This window comes from Phalacrocorax aristotelis, chromosome 11, assembly GCF_949628215.1.
Source record: "Phalacrocorax aristotelis chromosome 11, bGulAri2.1, whole genome shotgun sequence".
Lineage (NCBI taxonomy): Eukaryota > Metazoa > Chordata > Aves > Suliformes > Phalacrocoracidae > Phalacrocorax > Phalacrocorax aristotelis.
The window spans coordinates 19746675-19774027 of NC_134286.1; the positions used below are offsets into that span (position 1 = coordinate 19746675).

The following is a 27353-nucleotide window of genomic DNA, read 5'->3' on the forward strand; positions in this document are numbered from 1 at the left end:
AAAATACAGTGCGTAGCTCTGTCATCCGCACAGCAGGCACGGCAGCGTCTCCTGTCCCTGCTGGGCTGACGGGATCTGATTTTCAACTTGTTTCCCTGTAAGGTCACACTCTGCCTGTGCCCCCCCCAGTAATGGTTGAACCTGCTGCCCACCTTCCAGCCAAAGGAGTAAATGTCTGGAAAATATTAAGGTCTTGCAAATTTTGTGAGAACCGGTAATCAGGCTGGGAAAAGAGGGAGGTGACAAAGAATTAAACCCTGGGAAAAAACTTAATGGGAGTCTGTGCTTTATTAGACACCAGAAAATCCACTCTCTAGCCAAGGTTTCCCTCTCATGTGGATTTGCTGGAGTTTAATGAAAGCTTTTCCTGTGGTTAGGACATTCGCAATGTGTGGCTTCTCTGATGTCTTATAAGCAACAGAGTTGTGCTGCAGCCTTGGAAAGCTCAGTCTGTCTGTCCCCAGGCATGAACCCAAAGTTATTTACCAGTTTATTTATTCGTTCTGTGGCACATGGGGCTGCTTGTCAGATCCAGCATTTTCCTATAAAAACAGAGGAAAGGACAAGAGGGAAAGGCAGGCCATCCCACCCTATCCCACCCCGTCTTACCCCATCCCACCCCACCCCGTCCCGCAGCACCCTCTGGGGCACCAGCTCGGGCTCCTTCATGCATCGTGACCAGCCCCTCAGCTGTCTCTAAGTGTTCTCAGCTACCTCCATGAACACCCCAGTTTTGGTTAAACTCTTAGTGTTGCGAGTATCTTGATTGGGTTCATTTTAGCTTGTATAAAAAATTAGTCTTGTATAAAAAAATTCCATCTCCTGGATGATTTTGAACCAACTGTGTGTCAGTGGCATTGACTTAGTGCTTGTTCCATCAGCAACAACAGGTAATCTCGGTTTCAAAACACTTGTAACTCTCTACTGTTTGCATCTGCTTCCACTTTTCCCTTTCAGGATCAGCTTTTCAGAAGTTTGTGAGCACCTGGGAACGCAACGAGATGCCTTGAGGGCATTTCACAAACGCCTCAGCTCACTTTGTCATGTCTTTTCTTTTTTTTGTTTCTTATTTTTGCAAGTCTGTATAAGAGGTATGTGCGGGTTTGCCCTTATCTTCTCTTTCACTGACACACTCAAGGAATTTTATATGTTTTGAGATGGAAGATTTTCCTTTATAGACTTCTGCAGCTTTGTCCCTAGTAATTCATGCTTAGCCAATTGTCTCATGTTTATCATCATGTTTTGTTCCCATTCATTTATTTGGTATGAAATCAATGCCCACTGGGCTGTAACTTCCAGGACTGCTTTAAGCTGAATTTAATACAAGATTGTTTTTCATCAGCAGTGGTATACGTTTTTGGAGGCTGTGCTTCTGGTTCCTTCCCCCCGCCACGGTGCAGCCCCACAGCCCACTCAGCGCCCCCGCCCCAAATCCTTCTTCCAAAAACCAGCCATGTTGCTCTTCCTTGGCAAGGATGGACACGTCGTAGATCCTCTTCAGCCCACAGTTTGTATAATTGTATTACGCTGATGATTTTAGCTTTCTTGCTTCTCCATGGTTATTGAGTCTGTAGTTAAAATGATCAGTGTTAGAGCAGGGAACAGCTGTCCAAGGGTCCTCCATCTTCAAATTTACCTATAAGCACAGCCAGAAAGCAAACAGGCACCCAAAATGCTGACACCTCTGGCCAAAATAAAAATCCTTCATTTACAGATTGCTTTAAAGCACAAATTCCATCTCTGCCCCTTTCTCTCCTGGTCTGAGGGGCTGTGTTGATTTCTCTGCTCTGAAAATTGGACTTTTTCAAACCGGCGGTGCCCAGCTCGCTGCGGGCGGCCAGGAGTGGTTCGTAGCCCATGACAAACCCGGCTCCGCTCTCCTGCTTGGAAAGGTTTCCAAAACGTCACTGGTTATGGCCAGCACAGCCAAATCAGCCCCAGGCATACGGCTGTGTGGCGCCTGCATGTCATCCTTGTCCAAGCAACCTGAAAAGCCTCTTGCAAAGAGTCCCCCTGAAATGAGTGCCAAGGTGATAGAAACAGAATGGATTCATACATCGGCCAGCTGTCAACCCAAACTCTCCGTAATGTTTGGCACAGAGCTAGCCATGCCATTTTCTCAGATGACAGCTACATTTCATTAGGTGTCTGCTAACGCTGGCAGTGACTGTCCTTAGCAGAACTGCTCACATGTACGTACATACGTGCACACACACACACACATACAGGGTTCTGGCAAATAACCAAGGCTTGCCCTTGGTTTCAATGCTAAAACAGAGCTCTGCCCTCCCCCGCCTTAAACCAAGACTAATCTTCCAAGCCTAAACTTCAGATCCTGAATTTGCATGAGATTCCTCAGTCAGGTCCTGCTTTTCAGAGCCTATGAGCCCTTATTAAATTCATAATGTAACAGACCAAACCGGAACAGGTTAAGGTAATTATAACACTTTGATTACATCATATGGTAGTACTTATTTTGCTTTATCTTTTAAAAAAAATATTGCATTGTAACATCAAGAAGAGAAGTCAAAGAAAGGGGACTTCCATTAACCTTGGTTAAATGCTCAGCGGTAAGAATCAGAACAGCTTCTTCACCAAACAGAAACTCTATTACAGGGAAGTACTTCAGAAATAATACAGAGATCTTCTCACATATGTCATTATTGGCAGCAGTACACCTGCAGGGAATACAATCAGTCTAAGGGCAGGAATGGCAGCCAGCTGCTCGCAGCCGGAGCTGCAGGGCTCCTGCCTTCCTGCCTCCCAGCACTTCTGCAACTGTGGCATAACTCCAGATTGTTTTTTCCTTCCCCTTCTTTCTTTTCCTCTTTCTTTTCTCCCTTCTCTATATAAAGTCAGCAATTTAAAAGTTCAGACTTCACCAGCAGTTTGAGGCAGAAGTTGGAGATGGCTGAGGCAGAGGGCTCCGGCCACCGCTCCCCAGCAGGAGCTGGACAGCAGGAAGGGGCAGAGGAAGCGTGACTTACCCTCATGTGACAGCAGATGAAAAAACCTATGTCTGACTTTTATCAGTCGTACACCGTTGAGCACAAACTTGACGTCTGCAGGGCACTTGGAAAAGGGGCTTAAAGGCCCCAGGGATTGTGTCTGATTTTGTGCATCTTGTGGGCTCCAAACCCAGCCCTGAAGCAAACTGTATCGCAACTCAGGGTCTCTTGATCGTCCTAGAGGAAAGGGCTTTCTCTGGGATCAACACAGGCTGAGTCTAGCAGGACTGTGGCATTCACAGGTACTGCACCCCTGCACAGGGCCGGATCTCCCCCAGGAGCCAGGGCTGTTCCCGGGTGTGGGAGCAGGCTGGGGCAGCACAGTCACCGGTCTGGAAGAGCTGCAGCTCCTCTCAGCATTGTCTCTCCAGCCGTGCAGTGTCTTCTAGTGCCAAGCTTTTCAGTGGAGCAAGCTTCAGCTTTCTGAGCATTGGCCTGATTTCTGGAAGCAGAAATCCCTCCTCCTTTATTCCAGAAACCATACCAGATATTAGTCTAGACGGAGAATATGTAGTAAGAAAGTGCAGATAAATTTCATTACATATTTTTACTGCAGCCTTTTTTGTTTCATACTTGTTCCTTATGATGCATAACACCAGTCATAAAACTTCTTGGATGGTCCATTTTTTGGTTAAGCACAATACACGGGCAGGCAGCTGCTGATGCATTTTTTTCTAAGAGTAAATTTCCTCCAACAAATTCCTCTATTGCCATTTTTGGGCCAGATTTGTTTGCCACTCTGTACATTTCAGAAACTTTACTGATGTCAAAGAAACATAAAGATAAGTGGATCTGTTCCAGATTCACATAAAAATAAGCAAGCTCCATCAAAAAGAAGGCTCCTTTACGGTTTAGCCTCCCGGCAAACTTTTCTCTTTCCCCCATCTCTCTCATGATTCCTCTCTGTACATCACTTCTGCCCTTCCATGCAGAACATGAGCCATGAACTCCACTCCTCAGCGCTCATCTTCCTTTGCATCTTCACTTTTTTTCCTTGTTTCACTATTTTTACACCACAGTTTTCTCTTAAATTATTCTTTTAAAGAGATGCTTATTCAGGCCTCTGTCTCCCTGGAATTGCCTCTGATCCTACACTAAAAACCCAACTCAGACCTAACACCGAGTCTGAGTTTCAGCCAGGCCATCTCCAATGATGGACTCATGATCTGATCGTTTCATGTTCTGCAATTATGAAAGGATTGGATGAATTTAGCCATAGAAAGTCCCAGTTCTGGAGCTAAACTCCTTATCCATATTTTACAATTCAGAGGGAAAAAAAGATCTTTAAAAAAGACTGGCAGAATACAGTACCCATAAATCCAAATCAGACAACAGTGTGTGGGTTTTTTTTTTCCTCTCATGTCTCTGCTGAAGTACAAATTAGTCTCACCTCTGCTGAGGTAAGAATTAGCACTGAAACTCATACTGTTTTAGGCTTTTTAGAGGAGGCTTATGCCTCATTTCTACCCTAGAAAACTTCAGATCCAGCAGCCAATTTCAACCACATCTGACAGCAGTAAAGATCACTAAGACAGTCTGGTTCGGCAAAAGTAGTCGAAAACAGGGCATAAAGGACTCTTGGTGCCCCTGCAGGGAGAAAGGCTGGGGCAGGGGTTCACCTCTTGTTGGGGACCGGAGGGCCGGGGCAGGAAATCAGCCTTGAGACCCCTTCACAGCACCCAGGAAACCCAGCTCTGCGCCGCTGCTACTCACAGAGTTGCATTTCCTTCCCTTGTGGGCAGCTGTGGAAGTGAGGTGTATCTTAGACACCTCAGTGTCCTAATATGTGCAAGAACCAGCTTCGCTTACAGCTCACCCTTCTGTGGAGATGCCTTACTGTCCACCAGGAAAAATAAGCTAATGGTAACAGTTTAATTCTCCCAGGTTTAAACTGGGATTGAACAAGTCTGATGAAATTTAATGTTATAATTTTTAGATAACAATCATAGAATCATTGAATACCACATTGGAACGGACCTCAGGGTTCATCTGGTCCAACCTTTATTGGCAAAAGCACAGTCCAGACAAGATGGCCCAGCACCCTGTCCAGCTGAATCTTAACAGTGTCTGATGCTGGGGAATCCACCACTTCCCTGGGGAGATGATTCCAATGGCTGATTGTTCTCATTGTGGACAATCTTCCATGTGTCTAGTTAGAATCTCCTCAGGAGTAACTTTTACCCGTCACCCCTTGTCTTTTCCATGTGTCTCCTTGTAAAAAGGGAGCCTCCACCTTCTTTGTAGCCATCCTTTAAATACCGGAACATGGTGATAAGGCCTCCCCTAAGCTGCCTTTTCTCAAGGCTGAACAAACCCAGTTCTCTCAGCCTTTCCTCACATGGCAGGCTGCCCAGCCCTTTGATCCTCTTTGTGGCCCTTCGATCCTCTTTGTGGCCCTTCTCCGGACCCTGTCCACATCTATTTTGTGTAGTGGGGACCAAAACTGAACGCACTATTGCAGGTGTGGCCTGACAAGTGCTGGGTAGTATCAATCACAGTATTTACAAAAAAAAAAATATTTAGTAGTGATTTTTATCTCACCTCTAGCTAGCAAAACAGCAGCCACCGGTAAGGTAGGTTTTGCAATATTTTGGATTCAGTGCTGTCAAGCAGATGGTATTTATTGACAAACCTGCTGCTAAACTGTTTGCATTCCCAGAGGCTGTAGGTGCAGCCAGCCCAAAGCACGTTCGCTACTCATTACTAAAATACTCATTTCCCTGGAAGACCATCTGTGTCATTCAGTCATGGAAGAAGCCCAGAAACATCCCATTCCCTCCACCACCATGACCTCCCCAGCACTATTTATACGTCTCCATTCCTGGAATATGTTTCCTGTCTCCTTTCTGAAGTCCTCATCACCCACTCTACAGTAAACACAGGGCAGCAAGAGGAATGAGGCGTAAATTGCACATATCGTGTCCAGTTTTTCATCCTTACAAACACAGACTGAAGGCCATAGGTGCAGGAAGAGTGGCTAAGAGCAAGACATGCTAATGGAGCAACCTAAACTACATTGTATAATGTACTGCTCTCACGTAAAAGCGATGAAGAGGAGAGAGAGATGGGCAATAAGTATTACAAAGAGACACTGGCATGGTGTGAACACAGGAATTGCCAGCTACCTTGTGTAAGATCTGTTGTCATTTTGGCTGTAGTGTGCCAGAACCACAGAGGCAGTGACCTGCGGACAGGCTCGGATGGCTCCTGGAGAGACAGGTGAAACCTCATCTCACTCTGCCGTGCTGCAGGGGTGAGGTGAGGGAGAAACCTCAGCCCTAAAAATATTGACACTTCCTTCTGTCCTTGGGACCAGTGATATGTTTGGCATTGGGGAGCTGAGGGAGAGGTGGGTAAGGTATTGCTCCGTCACTCCCTAGGAGCTATTTACATACCTCTCAGTTAAATTTCTATACAGTTTGCGTAGCTAATTGTGCATCTTTCATAGCGTAATGGCACAACCCTCTGTAAATACATCTTTAACTAAGGCTGATGTATGCACCTTGCCACTCCACCCTAGGGGGTGGTAGCTTTTACTTCTTTGTCCTTATCTGAATCAAAATGTTTCAAATTTCACCCAGACACACTCTCTTGCCAACAAAATAAAGTTCTGCATTGTATCAGAAATGTAGATGTGTCTCTTAAGGTGGAGAGGAGATGGCCCAGATTGGCTTGTCACTGATTTCCTCCTCTCTATGCTGACAAGAATTCCTTTTCCTTCACTAACAGATTCATAAGACATCAAATGTCTCAAGAGTCTCATATCTGTGTGAGTCTTGAAAAGTGTGACCAATATCAGATTGAGAATGGATATGAACATAGAGGTTGCCCAGAGAGACTGGGGAATCTTCTTCCTTGGAGATCTCCAGTGCTGTTCTGAACGGGGATCTGAGCAACCTGGTCCACCCCAGGATGGCCGTGCTTTGAGGTCCAGCTGTACCCCATAACCTCCAGCGGTCCATCCTGAAATGCATTTTCCTTTGCTTCTATGACCATAGCAAATGCACATATGGTACGTTTTAGGATTTGGAATAATTCTTTCCGGTGCCCCATCCCAGTATAATTTGTTGTTTGCAATAGGAATTACACAGGCACTCTAATTAATGAATTAAACCAAAAGAAGGCACATCTATAGAGCACTCCACTGAGATGGCCTGAATGCCAATAAATGACTGGCGTTTCCTACCAGTTGGGTTTCAGGCTTTATAGACTGTGCTCAGCTTGTTGTGTTAGCTTGAGCAGATGTCGGTGCCAAAGGGTGTGACGTACAGCCATCCATGCTCTGCACAGGATGGCTTGAACCTGGAGCAAGTCAATGTGCTGACTGAAAAGGGACATTTGAACTCATATTTGGGCTTGACTAGCACATTGAGCAAAGTCAGAGCCACAGCAATGGAAAACACACAACTCAGGCACTTTTATGGGAAATTTAGACTTTCCAAACCAGAATAAAATAGGAGAATCCCTGCTGGGGGTGGAGGTAGCACAGAATAGGTGCTGTGCTTCAGCTCACACCCTCACTTATTGTGAAATAGCTTCCCTGTTTAGACAAGCCCTAAGAGATGTAGACATTTATAATGCGTATTTAATCTTTCCATCTCTTCTTTTCTTACTGTTTTGATGTCTCCTCGGGCTTTGAAGATTCAAGATAATTTTTTTTCCAGAAACTACAAGTCTTAAGGCAAAAAAATAAGGCAGCTAGAAATCGTCTGCTGCCAGTTGGACTAAAGAGTTTGTAACTTTTTCCAGCCCGGGAAATGTTCAATATTTTAACAGCAGTGACTATGTTTTAATGCATTTATGCCCTTAGGGTTATAGAAACCTTTCATTCACAACATCACCCACCCTGGATCATAGGACCGCTAATATTTGTACAGTGCCATCATGCTTTTCAACGGTATCGAAAGACAGAAAGCTCCGCCTGGGAGCCGTCCCTGCTCGTCTTTGTTGTTCTGTTTAAGCCTGTATTGGGTCTGGCTGGGACGGTGGTAATTCTCCCCATGGCAGCCCTCACAGTGCAGTGCTGTGTGTTGGTAGCTACAAAGGTGTTGATAACACACCGGTGTTTCGGCTGCGGCTCAGCAGTGCCCCACAGCATCAAGGCTGCCTCTCCAACATCCACGCCCCTGCCCCCAAAGGCCCGTAGGCTGCAGGTGGCCAAGATCTTGGGAGGGGACAGAGCCTGGACAGCTGACCCACACTGACCAAAGGGAGATTCCGTGCCATATGACATCAGTTCAGCAATAACAGCTAAGAGAAAGGAGGAGGAAGTGAGGACATTCATTATTTACGATGTTTGTCTTCCAGAGCAACCGCTCCAGAAGCTTCCTGAAGCCCTACTTCCAGGAAGTGGCTGGACATCGCCTGCTGATGGGAAGTGGAGAATAATCTTTTGTTTTCCTTTGCTTCCACGCACAGCCTTTGCTTTTGCTTTACTAAACTGCCTTTATCTTGACCCACAAGTTGTTTTCCATCTTATTTTCTTCCCCTCCCCATCCTGCTGTGGAGGGGAGTGATGGGGCGGCTGGGTGGGCACCTGGTATCCAGCCAAGGTCAACACACCACAGTCCTTTTTGGCGCCCAATGTGGAGTCTGAGACAACAGCGATCTTGTATTAAGCATGCTACAGTTCTATTAGTTATTACGTGGAAATCTTCTGTGTGGGTCCTGGAGTTTGTTGGCTGCACTGCTTATCTCTTTATTTTGCTGAGCTTGGGAACGAGTTCATCTGGGGGAACCCAACTGCCCAGGAATCCTGGAAGAGATCATGGACTGGACAGAAGGCAGAGAATTTGGAGGACTGCCTGAGGAGGTGGCTTGTGCCCAAGAGGCACCACCAGATAATGAGATATCAGGAGACAAAAGGTATTATTCTTTGTTTACTGATGGATCCTATTGTGCTGTAGGAAACCATCAGAAGTGGAAAGCTGCTGTGTGGAGTCCCACATGACAAGTCATTGAAGCCACTGAAGGAGAAGATGAGTCAAGTCAGTTTGCAAAGTGAAAGCCATCCAACTAGCCCTAGAGATTGCTGAATGAGAAAAGTGGCCAGTACTCTATACTGACTCCTGGATGGTGGCTAATGCCCTATGGGGGTGCCTACAGCAGTGGAAGAAGACCAACTGATAGCGCAGGGGTAAACTCATCTGGGCTGCTCCATTGTGGCAGGCTAGCGCTGCCTGGGTAGAAAACATCGCTCTAAAGGTACATCATGTAGATGATCGCATGCCCAAAAGCTGCGCCACTGGACATGGAAACAATGAACAGGTATACAAGGCTGTCAGAATTGAAGTAGCTTAGGTGGACCTGGACTGATACCATAAGGGTGAGCTATTTTTGCTCGACAGGCCCACGAAACATCAGGACATCTAGTGAGAGATGCAACATACAGATGGGCTCGTGACCGACGGGTGGACCTGACCATGGAGGACATCACACAGTCACTCGTGAATGTGAAACATGTGCTGCAATCAAGTGAGCCACACGAGTGATGTCTCGCTGGAACAGAGGGCGGTGGCTGGGTTTTTGGTACGGTGAGGGCTGGCAAACTGACTATATTGGACCACTGCCATGAACACACCAAGCAAGTGCTACATGCTCACCATGGTGGAAGCAACTACTAGTTGGTTAGAAGCATACCCTGTAAACCATGCCACTGCCCAAAACACTATCTTAGGCCTTGAAAGGCAAATTTTGTGGCAACATGGTACCCCAGAGTTGAATCAGACAATGGGACTCATTTCCATAACAACCTCATAAACTCCTGAGCTAAGAAACATGGCATTGAGTGGGTGCATCACATCCCCTATCACCTGCAAGCCTCTGGAAAAATTGAGATACAATGGGCTGTTAAAGCCTATGTTGAGAGCGTTGGACAATGGGGCATGGAAGCACTGGGGTATAAATTTAGCATAAGACACTTGGCTGGTTAACACCACAGGATCTGCTACCTGTACTGGTCCTGCCCAAACAAAACCCCTACATACAGCGGGAAGCGATAAGGTCCCCACAGCGGGCATTGGGAAGTGGCTGGGAAAGGTGGTATGGACTGTTTCTCCCTTGGGAAAAGGCAAATCCATTCATGGAATTGTTTCTGCTCAAGGACCTGGGTGTACTCAGTGGGTAATGCGGAAGGATGGGGAGACCTGGTGTCCCCTTGTCTCCTCAAGGAGACTTAACCTTGGGGCAAAAATAATCTGTGATGTGAGTTGTATGTTGTAGGAAGTAAGGTAGCAGGACCAACCTGAACCGACAAAGAGCAAGTTTTGCAAGGAACTGGGCGAGCTCAATGATGGTCCAGACCAAGCCGGTCTTGGCGCCCCACAATCGAACATGCTGCTTCTCCTGTCCTGAGCACCCATCTTGACTGATGGGGCCCAAGTCATAGCCTGTTCTTATGAACATTTGGAGCAGAGGAAACCCATGGAATGGGAGAAAAGTATCTATCTGTTAAAAGACAGGGGATAGTAGTTAATGAGAATGAATAAATCTGTATGTTGAGTATAAAGATGGCTTAAGCATGTAGTATACGTTTTAAGTGTTGGTAAAAGGATCTATCAGTCGTCCTCATTCCCTGTGGTCACCTCATTGCCTGTAAGGAATGTGCTGAAGCACATAATAAATGACCTCTGTGTTGTACAAATATTATGAAAAGACTGGAAAATTTTATGTATTAGTGAAATATACGGTACTGTGGATGCAAACATTTCCTGCTTTATATTTTTAAATATGTGTAATGCAATAACAGACGGTTGGGTGTTTGGCAGTCTGGCACACATATTTATGGAGCATCTCACTTTAAGGATAATGTAAGCAAGAAAGCTTTAATCAGCACCCTGAAATATGAGTTGACTGTCAGAAGCTGCTAGATTTTTGTTTATAACACTCGTATTCAAGTGGCTCCTTATTACTCTCCTTACTTCTTGTGGTTTTACTTCAGAGTTGTAACCTAAAATAACTATTGCTGTATTCGCAGGTCTTCTATTTGTACGAGTGTCCACACTTACATTAATGCACTACAAATGCAGAAGTTAAAAAAAATACTCTTCCACCAAATGGCATGGGAAAAGTGAGTGCTTTGATTGAGCAGTAGTGATACTGCATTTTTTTCCTCACTGCATTGGGTCTGGCTGGGACGGTGGTAATTCTCCCCATGGCAGCCCTCACAGTGCAGTGCTGTGTGTTGGTAGCTACAAAGGTGTTGATAACACACCAGTGTTTCGGCTGCGGCTCAGCAGTGCCCCACAGCATCAAGGCTGCCTCTCCAACATCCACGCCCCTGCCCCCAAAGGCCCGTAGGCTGCAGGTGGCCAAGATCTTGGGAGGGGACAGAGCCTGGACAGCTGACCCACACTGACCAAAGGGAGATTCCGTGCCATATGACATCAGTTCAGCAATAACAGCTAAGAGAAAGGAGGAGGAAGTGAGGACATTCATTATTTATGATGTTTGTCTTCCACAGCAACCGCTCCAGAAGCTTCCTGAAGCCCTGCTTCCAGGAAGTGGCTGGACATCGCCTGCTGATGGGAAGTGGAGAATAATCTTTTGTTTTCCTTTGCTTCCACGCACAGCCTTTGCTTTTGCTTTACTAAACTGCCTTTATCTTGACCCACAAGTTGTTTTCCATCTTATTTTCTTCCCCTCCCCATCCTGCTGTGGAGGGGAGTGATGGGGCGGCTGGGTGGGCACCTGGTTTCCAGCCAAGGTCAACACACTACAAAACCTTTTGTATTTTTAGCCAAGTAATAAGGTGGTATGAAGACAACCCAGGCTAGGAGGACCGGGGTGTTGCAGAGCCCATCATTTCTAGGATGTTTGTTTAACTCTGCTTGCACCGTACTATTAACGTGACTGATGGCAGTTTGAAACATTTACCTGGTAACGGTCCAGCTGCAACGGGACAGTGTCCGTATCAGAGAAACCACCATCATACCTGGCAAAAGCTGCACCCGTGCTCCTGTTTGCTCTCCAGAAAATGGCAAATGAGTGAATACACAGGTACAGGGAACCACCATTCCTCCCTGCCATTTTTTGGCTGGACCCACCACCCGGTTCCTGTCCTGCCTGGTTCTTTGGTGTAATTTTAAGCATACAAGACCCATCTCCTCAAAACCAGGCCAATGCCAGGCAGCCACCGCCGCTCTGCTTTAACAGGTTTTCGGCCATCCTCCCCCCCGATGCAATCTGTTTCCCTGCAGAGGAGCTTCTCGCAAAGCTCTTCAGCAGCCTTGCAGAGGAGCAGGCACACAACCCAGCCTCCGGGCACAGCCCAGGAAGAGTTCAGTTTCGTAAGCAGAACATGCAATAGGCTCAGCAAGGCAGGTCGGGCTCTTTCTTTTTACAGATGTTGCTTCTGCAAATGAAGTCTGGAAGAGGAAAGTTTTCTGAGGAACTTTTATTCTTCCTGCGCCACCTGCAAGAGAGGGAGTTTCCTCACAGCACGAGGTCCTCCCACACCTCTGCAACGCCGCAGGCACCGATGCCGCCGCACGAGGCTCCATGGGAAAACTGATCCCACCAAAAACTACCTACAGCGAGTCCTGTTGGATCATTTCACCCAGCGCTTATGGCACACGGCCGGGCTGTCCCGCCAGTGGTACTTCTCTTACCACAGGAAACGCAACGATGACTGAGAAATTTGGATTTTTTTTCTTTTAAATCCACCCGAAGAAGGAAGAGCTTGCGGCGGAGGAGGAGGAGGGATGTCATCCGCTCCCAACGCACCAAACGCTCGCTGACGTCGCCTGTGACGGAAAAACCTGCCTCCACGGGGACACGCGGCCGCACGACCGCGCCTTCCCGCCGCCCCCTGCGCGCGCACGCCGCTCCCGAGCGGGGCGGGGCGGGCGCGAGGGGCGGACGGTCACCTGACGCTGCCGCCGCCGCCGCCGCGGCCGCCGCCATTTTGTCTGGGAGTGTAAATGTGAAAGGGAAAGCCGGAGCGCAGCCCGCGGGAGGAGGCAGAGCCGGGCCGGGCCGGGCCGGGCGCGGCCAGCCCAGCCGGGAGGCGAGGGCTTCGCTGCCGCACCGCGGAGCGGCGGGAAGAAGCCCCGTCGCGGCGGTCGAGAGGGAGCCGGTGAGGCGGAGCCCGGTCAGCCGGCGCCGCATCGGAGGGGGCTGCCGGCGCCCTTCACCCCGGGGAGCCGCTGCCCCGGCGTTGCCGCCCGCCGCGGCGGGTCCGTGGCGGGTCCGTGGCGGGGGGGAGCCCCGCCGCCAGGGCCGCGGCGATGATGTCGGGACAGTCGATCACCGACCGCATCACGGCGGCGCAGCACAGTGTCACTGGCTCAGCCGTCGCCAAAGCCGTCTGCAAGGCGACGACCCACGAGGTGATGGGCCCCAAGAAGAAGCACCTGGACTGTGAGTAGGGCCGGGGGGCTGGGGGTGGCGGGGGCGGGCCCGCCGTTCGGCCGCTCCGAGCCCCGCGGCAGCCGGTCTGGCCTCCCCGCCCTCCCGCTGCGGGCGGCGGAGGGGAGGCGAGGGCCGAGCGCTGCTGGTTGCACCTGGGGAAGGCGGGGGATGTCGCCTAAAGCTGGGTGAACCCGCCTGGTTTGCTCTTCAAAGCTGACTTTACACGTGGAGGGAGTGAGCTTTGTAACACCCTGTCGCGCCCGGGAAACAAAAATGTTCCAAGCTTGCGAGCTCTTCCCGATGAGAGCTTATGTGCTCTGGGTACGGCAGTGCTGATGCATCTGGCACCGAGGGAGAAAGGCGGGTTAAGTGGGGTGGTTTTACTGTTGGGAGCGAGAAGTTAAATTTTGAAGCGCTCTTCCATCCTTTTGTGCATCTGGTGGAGTGCAGCCATTTAAATATTTCTAATATTTCCCGAGATATCATAGCTTTCTATCTTACGACTCGTGAGGCGAGGTAAAGGGAAGGGCGAAGGTGGACCAGTACATCTCACCAGAATGAGAGTATGTTGCCGCTGATATATCTAAATTTAATATTTTAAAACTCCTTTCTGTATACCAAAAGAGGCAGAAAGCTACCCTCGATATCTACAGAAGTATTAGTGGTGTTGCTTTGTTTCAGGTTTAGTAACTGGATAGCAATTGAAGTTACAGTTCAACTGCTCAAAAGCGCACTGAATGCTTCAAACCTTGTACAATGTGCAGTGTACCCCTTTGCCATCTATTAGAAGTGAAGTAAGCGTGCGTGTTTCCATTAGGGAGAGGAAGGAAGACATGAAGCTTTGTGCTGGTTTCTTCAAAGTCAACAGAGCAGGCTGGTAGTTTCGCTGGACCCGTCTAAGTTGGTGGTTACTAAGCAGAGTCTCTGGTTGAAGCTCGTGGAAGAGGCGTTTTCAGGTTATATTGTTGGAGGATAGTTTGGCTCTCTGATGCTGTGGCAGCAGCCTCTTAATACAGGTTTCTTGTCCGAAAGCTGTTGATGTGGATCAAGTAGTTAAAACCAACCAAATATGTATCTCATTTGTTGTTAATCTGAATGGGTGGAATCCAGCTACAGTAGGGAATATTGCAGCTACTGTGCTGAAATTAAAAGCCTTAAAACTGGATAACTGAAAAATTCCTTTTTGAAGAAACCTTTTAAAAATTACCTTATTTTATCTTGTCTTGTGTTCTGCCTGTGGTAGAACAACTTAATGAGGTAAGCCTTGAGTCCAGAAATGGCAACATAACAGGAAGCCAGAAAGTAGTGGGTGATATCTTGCTCAATAGTTTGAAAGCGTCTGAAGCTTAAAAGATGTAGTGTATTGTTTGAAAATATCCTTAAAATAATGTCATCTTCTGTAAGTTACCCTCACAATGTAAGAAAATGGAAACCTAGAAAAACTCTTGAACAGCATAAACTGAGGTTGCCTTTTGACTATCAAATTCCTTTAAATATTTTTTGATACAAACCTGTTAGAGCTGTCAGTCTCCTGAAAGTCCCTTTCTGTGCCAGCTGAGTTCTGTGTTTTGGTGTAATTCACTTTGTCAGACTTTGGTCTAAGACAAACAAAAGGCTTGCTGTTCTGACTTGGTAGCTGAAACAGTGGAATGCTTTGGCAGGGTGGGAGGCAAAAAAAGATGTGAAATATGGTACCACAGATACCTCTGTAAGGGGTTAAAAAAAAAAATCCCCAAATTCTCCAGTCTTCACTGAGCATACCCAGGCTCTGCTTTTCAAACATCTGCAAGCCTTTGTGTGGCACTCCTTATTTTTTCAGTTGTACACAAAACTTACTTGTATTACCTGCTTGCATTTAAGATACTAGCTTAAACACTGTAATCTCTGGAAAAATCACACAAGGTATTTTCAAAGATACTGTGCAAGTGCTTTCCAATTTCGGTAAATTATGAAGGAAACCAGCTTGGATTTAATGCAAAACACTGCTAGTTGCACCTTGGTCGCTACATGTGTGTGTCGTTCAAAATGCTACACCATCTGGTATTACTTGTAATTGCTGCTCAAGAAAAAGCTTCACCAAGAACATGTTTTTGAGAGTTGCTGTAGTTCTATTGGGGACTGTGGAGGAGTGTCAATTTGTGCACTCTGTTCAGATTAATTCTTAAAATGCCCTTTTTGCCAAGTTTCCTCAGCAAGAAAAACTATTATATTACAGGATGCTGTTACACATGCAGTGTGTGAACTAGTATTTAAGATGCTTGGGTTTTGTCTGGCTACTAACTGCTGAGTGGTACAGTCATATTTTTCTTGAAGAGCGGAAAAAAACCACACACACACAAAAACCAAACCCGTAAGCAATGTCAATGGGAATACTTGGGGTTTTTTCCTCTTAAAGTAGGTCACAGTGTCCTAAATAAATCAGCAGATCTATTTCTGTAGTATTTTGTAATATTTTAGGATAACATAAAATGTTGTACAGAGGCTGATCTTTTCTCCGAGTGGAGCACCTGAAGGTCTTGTCTCTTCTCCCCTGGTGTGGGTTCTCTCACTTCCCCTCATCCTCCTGTGTTTGGGTTGCAGTGGAGTGGGGCTAGATTATGCTTTTGGTGACACATCTCTACTTGGCTAACTATTGAAAAGCCGTAATAAAAAAAGGGCAGAACAAAGCTGTAGCCAACTTGGCAACTGGCAGAGTAGACTTGTGTGTAGACAAAAATTTTGAAAAATACAACCCCCTAAAATAATTGCATCTTAAACTTTTAAATGAACACAGTAGTAAAGCAAAAATGACTCCTGTTTAACTTGTATGCAGCCCACTTAAGCAGCGCAGGGGAGGGGAAAATAGTTAGTTACTTGTGGAAACTTAAAAATCCTATACATATACGAGCTTTAGGAGTCTTGTAAGAACAGATAATTCAGGTACTCTAAAACTGTATTATGTAACAGAATTAGGCTCTTAAGGCTTTTGCTTTGGGAGAAAGTTCAGGTCTCCACCAGCTCATCACAAACTTAAGTTTTGCCAATATCACCACATTATGACTATCACAGTTTTGAGTTGGGTTTGTATCTGCCTGTTCTTCTGGCAGCTAGAGCTCATGACTGAGGGGTGAATGCTGACACAGCGCAGTTCTTGCAGAGATGTGTAAGTTGTGATACAGTATGAAGAAATACTCTTGAACCCTTCCACAGGCAGTAAGGTGGCTGTCTTTAATTCAAAGCTCTTTAGTAATATGTGAAGCTTTTCAATTCAGTAATTGAGGAAATTGGACTTGAACCAACAACAACAAAAAAGATTTTGTGATCTATAAATGTGGGGTTTATTTAGAAATTGCTTAAGGCTTTTTAAAAAAACTTCATGGGCCAACACGTATCCTTGTTTAGTGGGGGAGTGGGACAGAATAGCAGAATTTCTTTGCTTCTGATGAAGTAACTCTAAATTCAGATCTAGCTGTTGTATAACTGAAACTTAAAGATTGCTATCAAATCTGCACTGTATCAGTCAGGTGCTACCTTTTGATTAAGCCTTCCAGCAAGAATTGTTGCATTCCTTGGGCTACATTGAGAAAGTTTGCTGAAGTGGCTCTTCTGTTTTATGGTTTTGTAATTTATGGTGCTGCTTCCAAAAAGAAAATGTAATTTTTTTAAGACTGCTGGGATTAAGGGAGGTGATCTTAATTCTTATATCTGTCTTAGAGCAGTTTGTCCTGTGACAAAGTGGAAGAAATACAGGAATATTAAACCATTATGCTTCTCTTAAACTTATGTATTTACAGTTCTCTTGAGAGAGATATTCCCGAATCAAGAAAATGATTACTTTCTTGTTATTCGAAAGTTGAAAAGTGTGTCAGTTTTTGTCAGTGCCTGGCTGAGAATTTTCCAAAAACCTGATATATGTATAGATAGATATAATTTTTAATGTCTGGATTTATGCATGCTGTTCTCTGAAGAGCTGTATGGTTTCATAAATCATGTGCCAGTATTTCAGATGAGCTGTGGAAGAGAAATCCTCAGTACTTTCCTAGGCAGTAAGATTTCCATAGCTCTTCCAGGCTGCTTGAAAGCACCTATGGTACTTCTGGTTTAAAGCTGTTTGATATTTTGTTTTTCTTGTTTTCCTGTGATGTTAACATGTTTCTAAATTATGTTCTAGAAACAGCAGGGCAGTTTCACTTGCAGTTGAAATGATTCCTCTGGGTAATTGGCAAAATGCTTTGAGTTGTAAAGTGTTTATATAAGTAGTGTGATAAGAAAATGAGCATCAGTTGCCCTACACATTTCATTCCAGTTCCGGCTGCCAACATCCATATCACAGTTGCCCAGCTGCCAGTTTCTCAGGTGCATGTGTTCTTTTATACTTCCAAAAGTATGGTGTTAATAGCCTTTTCCTCCTTTGCTGCCAGCTGTAACAGATCCATACAGTTGTTTCTATGTAGATATTCCTATTGCAGACTTAGAAGGATCATATTAGAGAAAGGACACTTCTTTTCTGTTTTGTATCTCAATTGCTGGAATTCAAATGTGATGCTAGCTTTATTATTACTAGTCACAAAATAGTAATAAAAAAATTGTCCTGAGTAACCTTGTTAAAGAGTCTTTTTAAACTTATATTTTTTGCAATACGCTCTTAGGAAAGGCCAGTTTTGACCTGTAGAATGCACTGAGATTTTTTTTTCCACTGTTTATTCTTAGTTTAGTGTTTATAGATGTTTTGTTTGCCTAAGCATGTGTTCTTCGGTATTGCTAACCATGGCTTATCTGGGCATTCAAGGAGATTTTGAAACCAAAGACCACAATTGTGCTTAGTGCCCTGAATAAAAATTGTCTTCAGGGGAGCCAGTGTGTGTCACCTTCAGCACGTGTCGGAAGTGCATGGGACTTGCGCTCGCTCAGGTCCTCTAACCTCAAGCACAGTTTGAATTAGACTCTGAGTAGCCCTACATATGTGAAATATTTCCTTTTGGTTGCCTCTTAAAATGGTCAGGCTCGCATCTTACAGAAGTGAGTAGCACATGCTGGTAAACCTTACTAACATTTTTGAAGAATTACTGGAACTGCACTTTACAATCACATGGAACCACACTTGTGGAATAAAATTATAACAAACACGCTTCTCAATTGCACCAGAGGCCTATTAACTTCTGCTCTGTTACTGTCACTTGGTAGAAGACTTCTTTTAGTCTGTGTACCAAAGCAGGGCAGTTTCTCCCTTCTGAAGGTAGACATCTAGATGGCTTTTTGTGGTTGCAATTATGATGGCGTGATCAGCCAAAGGTTTATGGATGTGTGCCTGAAGAAGAGGTGATCAGTTACAGCATATGATATAGTTGCTAACGGTAGGATTTCTGTCATGTTGTGCCAGAGCAGCACTATAAGAACACATTTAGTATCAGCCATAGATGTAAGTGTGTGTCAGGGATCTCACAGGTGTTCAGCAGCATCTTAGGGTCTCCTGGAACATCTGCTGGTAGACCTTAGCTTGAGGGAAGGTGACAAGATTGAAACCTCTGTGGAGAGTGCTGGCAAAATATGAATGAAATTAGCTTGGCTAATTTGCCTTGAGAGCAGCAGGTTGCTTGTTTTTAACCTGGATCTTCCTTCCCAGTTTCATCTGTTATTAAATAAGCACTCTTAATATTGAAAATCTTCAGTGAAAAATTTGACTTGCTTAGCAGTCATGTGAAGGGAAAGGACTTTGGAGAAATAATATTTTCTGTAGGGTATCTGTGTGGTCTTGGACCTCAGCAGATCAGTGGAATTTAACTGTTAGCTAGTAGTAATTTTATAGGTATAGAGTGGGGTTTTTGTTGATTTTTGTAAACTAAGAATGGGAATTATGACTTAACAGATCTGTAACATTGCTGTGCTGGTTACAGACACTTCAGTTACATGTGAAATACTAAGCAAGATCTAACAGATCTTTATAATGTTTGCTTTATAAACTGGTTGGATTTAGGAAGACTTACTTGTCTTAATGTGTTTTAGTAAATTAATGTCATAACAAAGCTCTCATTCAGTAGATGAGGCTGTTTAATCAAAATTCAGGTTTTCTCTATGTACAAATTATGGATTTGGGACTTGCTTCATAATATGGGGCAATAATTGTCTGTGGACTGTTGGGACTTCTAGAAATTTTTAAGTACTTCTTAATTTGATACAGCATCTGATGATCCAGCCATGAGTGGTGAGCTGCATCTATCAAATGACTTGGTTTTTTGAGAATCTTCACATTTGTAAATAATGAAATATTTTCATGCTACTCAGCAATACGGTTTTGATGTATATCTTGCTTAACTTCTTTTCAGGGTCCTTCTTTTTGGAAACCTTTAATATCAGAATGAAATTAGTAACTTACTAGAATTTGCATTTTATAGCTTTCTGCCTCAACAAGATAGTATCTAAAACTTCTATTCTGTTAGAATAACAACCAGAGCAATTTTAAACATTAATCAAAGGACTTTATGTTCTTAGTAAACCGATCTTTAATTAAGATAGGTCTGTAATATATTCTGTGCACTAGAACAGATATAAATTTTAAGTGCAATATTTCTATGAAGTATTTAGTGCTAAACTATCAATGCATGGTCTCTAAGTTCGTGTTTAAATTGCTTACGATAATACAGTCTGTCCTCTACATGCTGCTAACAAGACAAATAAGATGGCCTTTTTAGTGGTGCCGACACCTCAGTATCCAGTTGCTGCCCAACTTCTAGGCACCTACCCCTCTTCAAGTGCTTGCACAGCCAAACCACACAAACGGCAATGCTGCTCTGCAACCAACAGGCTCCTCAGACTTGGCTTAAATAAGAGGCCACAAAGGAAGCTTTTCAAACTAGATGTTTGTTTTGCTGGCCTTGCCCAGTCCTTAAGGTGTACTTTGATCACACTGGAGCCAAGTTTAGCTCAGGGAGAGAATAATGTCTAATGTGCATGTCTCGAGGGGTTTAGAACAGTCCTGAATTCAGTTCTTTGCTCTCTTCTCGGCAAGTGCCTTTGCTAGCGTTCTCAGGCAGGCTTTTTTCCCATGTATCTGCTGGAGCCTGTTCTGGTTTTGTACCAATACTCAGGCAGAAGCTTGAACCTCTGTTTCTGACCTCCCAGGTTAATGTTCTACTACTGAGTTTATAATCAGTCTTGGACATAAAGAGCTGATTTTTATAGAAAAGCCTGAGACCTGCCATGATCCACCACAAAGTAGTCAGTAGGTTGGTGATTAGGTTATTTTAGCTGAGTGGAAAGGTATGTAGGTACAAATTCTTTCTCTTAGTTCTTGTAGGAAAGGAGCTTATTACAGGCTCGTAGCATCTCATTTGCTGTTGTGTGTCAGTAGTCAGGCTTAGGTTGGAGCCACAGGGTACCTGCTGCCTGTTGATCTCATGAGGTATAGATGTCTCGGCTTTTCCTTGCTTCTCTGATTTTAATTTCTTTTTGTTAAACTGAGTGGCTTCAGGCATTGAGCATGCAGAAGTTCTGTACTGGCTTTCGGACAATAATTTGGGCATAGAGTTTCTACTGGAGCAGGTTATTCATTGATGAGCTATTGGGACTCCATAAAAATTATTGAAAAGCCTTTGAAGTTCATACATAGTCTTTTATTAATGCAGCAAAATTGAGCAAGGAATGTAAAATAGCTCAATTATTTCTTAAACAAAGAACTGAAGTTAATGCTTCCAATATAAGTTCTCAATGTAAAAACACAGAATAACATGATGACCTTCTTTGAGCATATAACTCATTGTAATGCTTTGATTTATTTTCCCCTTTAATTTAGATCTAATACAGTGCACAAATGAAATGAATGTGAATATTCCGCAGTTGGCAGACACACTCTTTGAGAGAACTGCAAACAGTAGCTGGGTTGTAGTGTTCAAAGCTCTAATTACAACACACCACCTCATGATGTATGGAAACGAGGTAAGACATGATTAGTTCTGTTAAAGCCTCCTTGACAGTGTGTGTTTTTTTTAAAAAAATCTCAATCTATGATGCATTAGATATGTACTTCGTTTTTCCTCTGCCAATGGCTGTAAAGTACTTCGCCAGAGAAGAAAATATTCCTTCATTATTTCAGTACATCAATGTTTGTGATATACCTGCAGGTATCTGGGTTGGGCTGTGAGGGAATAATGGGTGGCCTTTCTAGAAGAGAGACTTGAAAAGTTTCTGATGAGTTTTACTTCATTAGGCTAGTGCTTATGAGTAACAGCACAGCAAAAGAGTCTTGACAGCACTCCACAAATGTGCAGCCAACCTATTAACAAAGAATACTTACTAAAGGGAGGAGGAATATGGTGAGTAGAATATTTGATCTTGCAAATCATTATCTAATGGGATAAATCTTCATACATTGTTGCCATTAACATTCCTCCAAAACAGGTTTCTATTGCATTTAGTTCACTTAAATTTTTTCATCACTACTTAAGAAAACCTTTCCAGATAATAGCATGGTGTTGGAAATGCACCCTGTCTTATACAGACAGCCCTTCCACTTAAAAACTAAACTTTGTCTTGGTCAGGTGACAGTTTAGTCCTGAACTTGTGCGTAGTCATTCTCCTAATAAATGCCTGTTGACTACTGGTAATATTGAAATTATGATTCTTAAAGGTACTTCCTCCAGCCATTAAACTGCTCTGAAAACTTAGTGTTGCCTCCTCTCTCCAAAGCTCTGTGAACTTCATTGAAATAACCTGTAGTACATAGTGTGCTCTTAGTTAATGCTTCCCCAAGTTATTTATGTGCTTAAATTGCAATTTCAACAGACAATAGGCTGAAATTAGAGGATAATATGAAGTCAAATTCACTGATTGGAATTCACTCTTATTCCAACTGAGTGCTGTAAATAAGTTTGTATAGTCTCTCTTCTTCTAATACAGTTCATATCTACATGCTGAAATGTGAAAGAAAAAAAGCAGATAACTGAACCATAGAAAAGAAAAATCAAAACTTAAGTTGTGGGCTACCAGTTGGTATCTGTTTGCCCATACAGTGTTTGTAGTGGCAGAAGAGTTGAGTTTTGGTCTGTACCAAAACTGGTCCTCAGCTTTCAATGGGCGCATTTGAAACTTGAAAAAGAGTTCTTCAATACCTGCTGAGATAACGTGTCTGGAACACTAGTTCTGTAATTTCAGGTGGAATATAAGTGTACTCCTCATTCCTCTAATGCATTAAGAGGCCTTTTTCTTAGATAAAAAAATGTTGGCCTTCTATTTTAAGCAGAAGTAAATATAGCAAGATCAAAATGTTGTCTGAGCAATCGCTGTCTTGCAGTTTCTTATTCAATGTGACTACCTGTTTCTTGTGATGAAGTTTTGGGTGAAACAGGTTAAAACTCCTCTCACCTGCACATTGTGCAATGCAAGACCACCTGACATCTGGAGAGTGAGAGTTAGCCTTGACCCTTTTAAAATGAAATTCAGAACAGTAGCTAATTCTGAAATGTGTGTAGACACCTTGAATATCACAGTTCTTTTCCTGATCGTGTTCCAACGACTTTTTTCTATAACTCTTTGAATGCAGTACTAAGATGTACAAAGACCAGATAAACTGACTGGAAAACAGAATAAGAAGTTAAAACAGTGCGAGAACTGTTAGTAGGCAAGCTGCTTGTTGTAGACTTGTGTGAACTCTGTAGCTGTAGGCTGAGAACACATATGGAGTTGATGATGAGGTGATAAGTGACAAGCTGGGGACTCATTTGGGCCCCTTGTAAGGTGAAAGTACTGCTTTCTGTTTGAATAGTACTGGTGAGAAGAATTTTCTTGTTGCTGTGCGAAGCCCTCATTACAATTCCCAAAGAGCAAGTGCCATACTGAGCCTGTCTGGAAAAATGCTGATTTTGCAGGGTGTGGTAGTCCAAACCTGGCAGATAGGTGGACTAGCACCATGAAGCGTGAAGGAACAGGGCCTGCGTGCCATGGCAGCAGAGGGATTCAGATCAAAGATGTAACAAGTCCCGTGAGCCGTACTGATCATAATCCTCCTTTATGACTAAAACACATATAAAGAAGCAAGTCAAGAAACCAGTCATAGGATATCCGTTTGGAACAGTGGCAGGGAAACTTTTAAAACTACCTTGTTATCTGGATGTGTTTGTGCCGTTATTCTTGCATTACTTACGGAGCCAGCTATTATTTGTCAAAACTTAGCTGTTGTTTAGTCAGATCACAACATTATAATATATATAAGAAAGTTACATATTACATATATATGAAGAATTACAACCCCAGTGCACCTGTGCACCACAGTTCCAGAAGCATTAGTTACTAATTCCTTTTAAACTGTGTAATAAAGCCTGTCTCCCACTTCCCTAGCAGCAATTAGAGGTATGCAGACCTTGGGAGTTTGGATAATGCAAGTGGTGTTTGTTTTATGTTTTCCAACTTGTCTGTTCTAAACTACAAAGTTAACCTCAGTAGCTTCCTCTAGGATTATTAGTCTTTTATTCAGGGGCAGTGATGTCTTTTTATTTAGTTTAAATTTGTGTTTTTTGCCAAGTAGTTTTGGATTTCAGAGGCTTTGCTAATCAGTAGTTCCAAGTTTTCCTTTAAATTTTTCCCTTTTAACTAATTTCTATTGTTGATAGAGGTTACTAGAAACCGTTACAAGGTAAGCGTAGCTTTCTTAAATGTTTTGACTCTCACAACAATGATATTCTCAACTCTTTCTTCACCAACAGCGCTTTATCCAGTATCTTGCATCCCGAAACACTTTGTTCAATTTAAATAACTACCTGGACAAAAGTGCCATGCAGGGTAAGGATCTTTCACTGAAGGAAATTACTGCTTTTTTGCTCTGTGATAGTGCCTGTGGCAGTGCACTCTAGGAGACAAGTGACATTTAAATGAATGACTTATATTGCATGAGGTACAGAGAATGTCCAACCCAGAACACAAGCATAAGGAAAGTGAGATTCTGAGTGCTAGAAATTTCTCTGTGATGTATCATGTGCATACACAGCTGTAAATTTTAAAAAGTGAACTCTTAACTCTGACTAGAATAAACCTGAGGAATATTAGCACAATGATCTATTTTTGTTGTTGCATTTTAGTGTCTCGGGAGTAAATGTTTACTGTTAAGCTGCATGAAATGGTAACTAGGATGTGCTGTCTAAATAGTGAGAGCTCCTTCAAATCTCTGAGAAGCATTTTAATTACTTGCCAATGGTATGAAACATTTTTGTGTCTTTATGTGAGTTTTGAGGCATTGAAGATAAGTTACCAAAGTCTTCAGCATTTTACTAGGAATACATTTTTAGTCTAATTTCAAGAACATCTTAAGAGCTGCTTAGTTCTTGCCTAATGTTTTACGCTTGGTTCTTGCCTAATATTTTAATGTGTTTATTCTCATAAGTGCAAGGAATACTTTCCTCATCTTAGCAAATTGTGAAGAAACTAACATTACGTCTCAAGGTGAATAGTGAATCTCAAGACTGTGGAAAGTGCCTATGGTGTTTTTTTAAATGCTAGTTGACATAAAATGGTTTAGTAGGAGAATCGTTCTTGAACTTAAAGGGAACTGTACCTCTTCAAAAGGTCTGACTCATAATTGCTTGCTTAACTTTTAGGTTATGATATGTCTACCTTCATTAGGCGATATAGCAGATACTTGAATGAAAAAGCACTTTCATATAGACTTGTAGCAGTTGACTTCACCAAAATGAAGAGAGGGTAAGACTGTTACTGCTTCTTTTGTTTGGTCTTTCATTTTGGGGGAGAGGGAAATACCAGTTGTTCTTGAGCTTATCAAAGATTGGTGTTCCATTTGGCCCCTTGAAGCAGTATAGTGTTGTTGAAACAGTATAATGTGCTGAGGTCTTTTGGTAACTTGTAAATGGGTGTCTTCTAATCTGTAGGATAGATGGAGTGATGAGAACCATGAATGCTGAAAAGCTGCTGAAAACCCTTCCAATCATACAGAACCAGCTTGACACACTCCTTGATTTTGATGTAAGTACTTTAAGCTCAGTGCTAGGTAACACTTTCACATGTTGAAGTGAGGGTTTCATTATTTTATTAAATACTAATTTACTTTCTTATTGCTTTCTACACAGGCAAATCCAAATGAACTAACAAATGGTGTTATAAATGCTGCCTTCATGCTCCTCTTTAAAGATTCCATTAGACTTTTTGCAGCATACAATGAGGGGATTATTAATCTTTTAGGTATGTGAGAAATTTTTTTTAGCTTTTGAACTTTTGTGAAAGATATTGAGAGAACTAAAGAAAATAATCAATTTCTGACCGCAATTTCCTAAAAGTTGTCTCTATTCCATTACTGTTAAATTAAGCCTGTCTTAGTTTCAGTGGCAACTAGCATAGGCTTAATCAAACGCTTCTACCTTGAATAATACAGGTTGAAATAGAAATTGAGATGAGAGGGTGACTGATGAGACTAAAACAAAGATACCGTAAATGCGCAATGGATAACCTTTGGCAATTGGACTGTAAAAGTATTACTGAGATAGCTGGTAATTAGTATAGTCATAGTATGGCTGACTTCTGGTTTCCCATAGCTTCTTTATAGCTTGATTATTCACTTTTACCTTGTACCTGAATCTACATGAGCCTAGTAGGTGACGTCTAGGGTTTTTTGTTCAAGAGTGGTAGGCTCTTAGCAAAACCTTATAATGACTACTCAAGCAAATTTCTAATCAAAAACATCTGATCAGTTTCTTCAGTTACTCCATTAGTTTTTACTCAAGGAAATAGCTATGAGTATGTAGGGCAAAACCATAAAAAGTGAAGGATGTGGTTGACGCTCCTTTTGGTAAGTCATTTCAATATACATACCGCTTCAGTAACCATTCTGATGTCTTTTGGATATTGAGCCCATTTACAAACATCAAACTGTATTCGTACATGGTCTAAAAATGTGAATACGTACCAAGAATGTTTTCATATGATAAAATAATTTGCCTTATTGCCAGCTAATACGCTGACTTCTTGAAAACATTTCCCATAATACCTAATTTAACAATTGCAGTGATTCATGTCCATGCTTAATAAAGCTTTGCATTATATTCTAACGTACCGAAAGAAAAATCAATGTTTTCTATTGACTGACTTATTACAAAGGTGTCAGGTATTCATATAAACTTTAAAATCTGAAGAGCTTTGAGTTACTCCTGTCTGTTCTCTCCCTGAAGCTTGTCTCAAATTAACTTTTATAATACTGTGTCAGCTTTTTGCTGGGGAAGCTGCTATCTTACAAGAGTTTTATTTGCATCCTCAGAAAGATATTTTGATATGAAGAAGAACCAGTGCAAAGAAGGCTTGGATATTTACAAAAAATTTCTAGCCAGAATGACCAAATTGTCAGAATTCCTCAAAGTAGCAGAGGTAAATAAATCTACATTTATAGAAAGGATATAATTTAGCTGTCTGTACTGGTACAGTAGTCTATATTCATAATAGCAACTTCACAAACAGATTAATGTTTGTTTAATTTTGGATACAAGGAAGTATTCTAGAGATTAGGTATTTTAAAGACTGTATGTGCTTATTAACATGAAGTGAGATTCTTGGGTGTCCTTTTTATTAGCCAGACAACATAGTAAATTTTCTCAAGTGCTGTTTTAAATTTCATGAATGGTCCAAAATGTATGAACTGAATGTTACAGCCTATTTACAGTGCTCTCCTTTACTGCTCAAAATGGAGAAGTAGTTCTAGTAAGCAATGTGGGTGTTTCTTATGTTCCTCGGAAGCTTTTCTACATGAAAAAGTTAGGCTGGATGAAAAGCTGGGTTTGCTTTGAGATGCAATTTAATGCACTTGTGATTTCTAAGGTGCGTCCCTAGTGAAACTCGTACCAGTTCAGAAAGTTATGAATATCCCTTTTTAATATGTTTGTTTCTATGTAACATTCAGACATCACTGGTTTTTATTTTCACTGCCATTGCATGTAGTAATGTACTTTTTTCTTTTTTATTTTTTTTTTTGTAAACCCAGCAAGTTGGAATTGATCAGGGTGACATTCCAGATCTTACTCAGGTCAGTGT

At 43.0% G+C, this 27353-nt stretch overlaps 1 protein-coding gene across 6 annotated transcripts in view; it reads left to right on the top strand.

Moving 5' to 3' along the window:
- Positions 1-13093: 13093 nt before the first annotated feature.
- The window catches only part of LOC142063427 (phosphatidylinositol-binding clathrin assembly protein-like), a 28701-nt gene continuing 14441 nt past the window's right edge, over positions 13094-27353 (top strand). For all 6 annotated transcript variants that reach the window (XM_075107189.1, XM_075107190.1, XM_075107191.1 and 3 more), the window contains exons 1-8: positions 13094-13367; positions 21127-21269; positions 24032-24107; positions 24920-25022; positions 25208-25301; positions 25406-25517; positions 26587-26693; positions 27304-27345. In XM_075107189.1, coding sequence (XP_074963290.1) covers positions 13235-13367; positions 21127-21269; positions 24032-24107; positions 24920-25022; positions 25208-25301; positions 25406-25517; positions 26587-26693; positions 27304-27345 — 810 coding nt within the window. In that variant the 5' untranslated portion in view covers positions 13094-13234. The remainder of the gene's footprint in view (positions 13368-21126; positions 21270-24031; positions 24108-24919; positions 25023-25207; positions 25302-25405; positions 25518-26586; positions 26694-27303; positions 27346-27353) is intronic.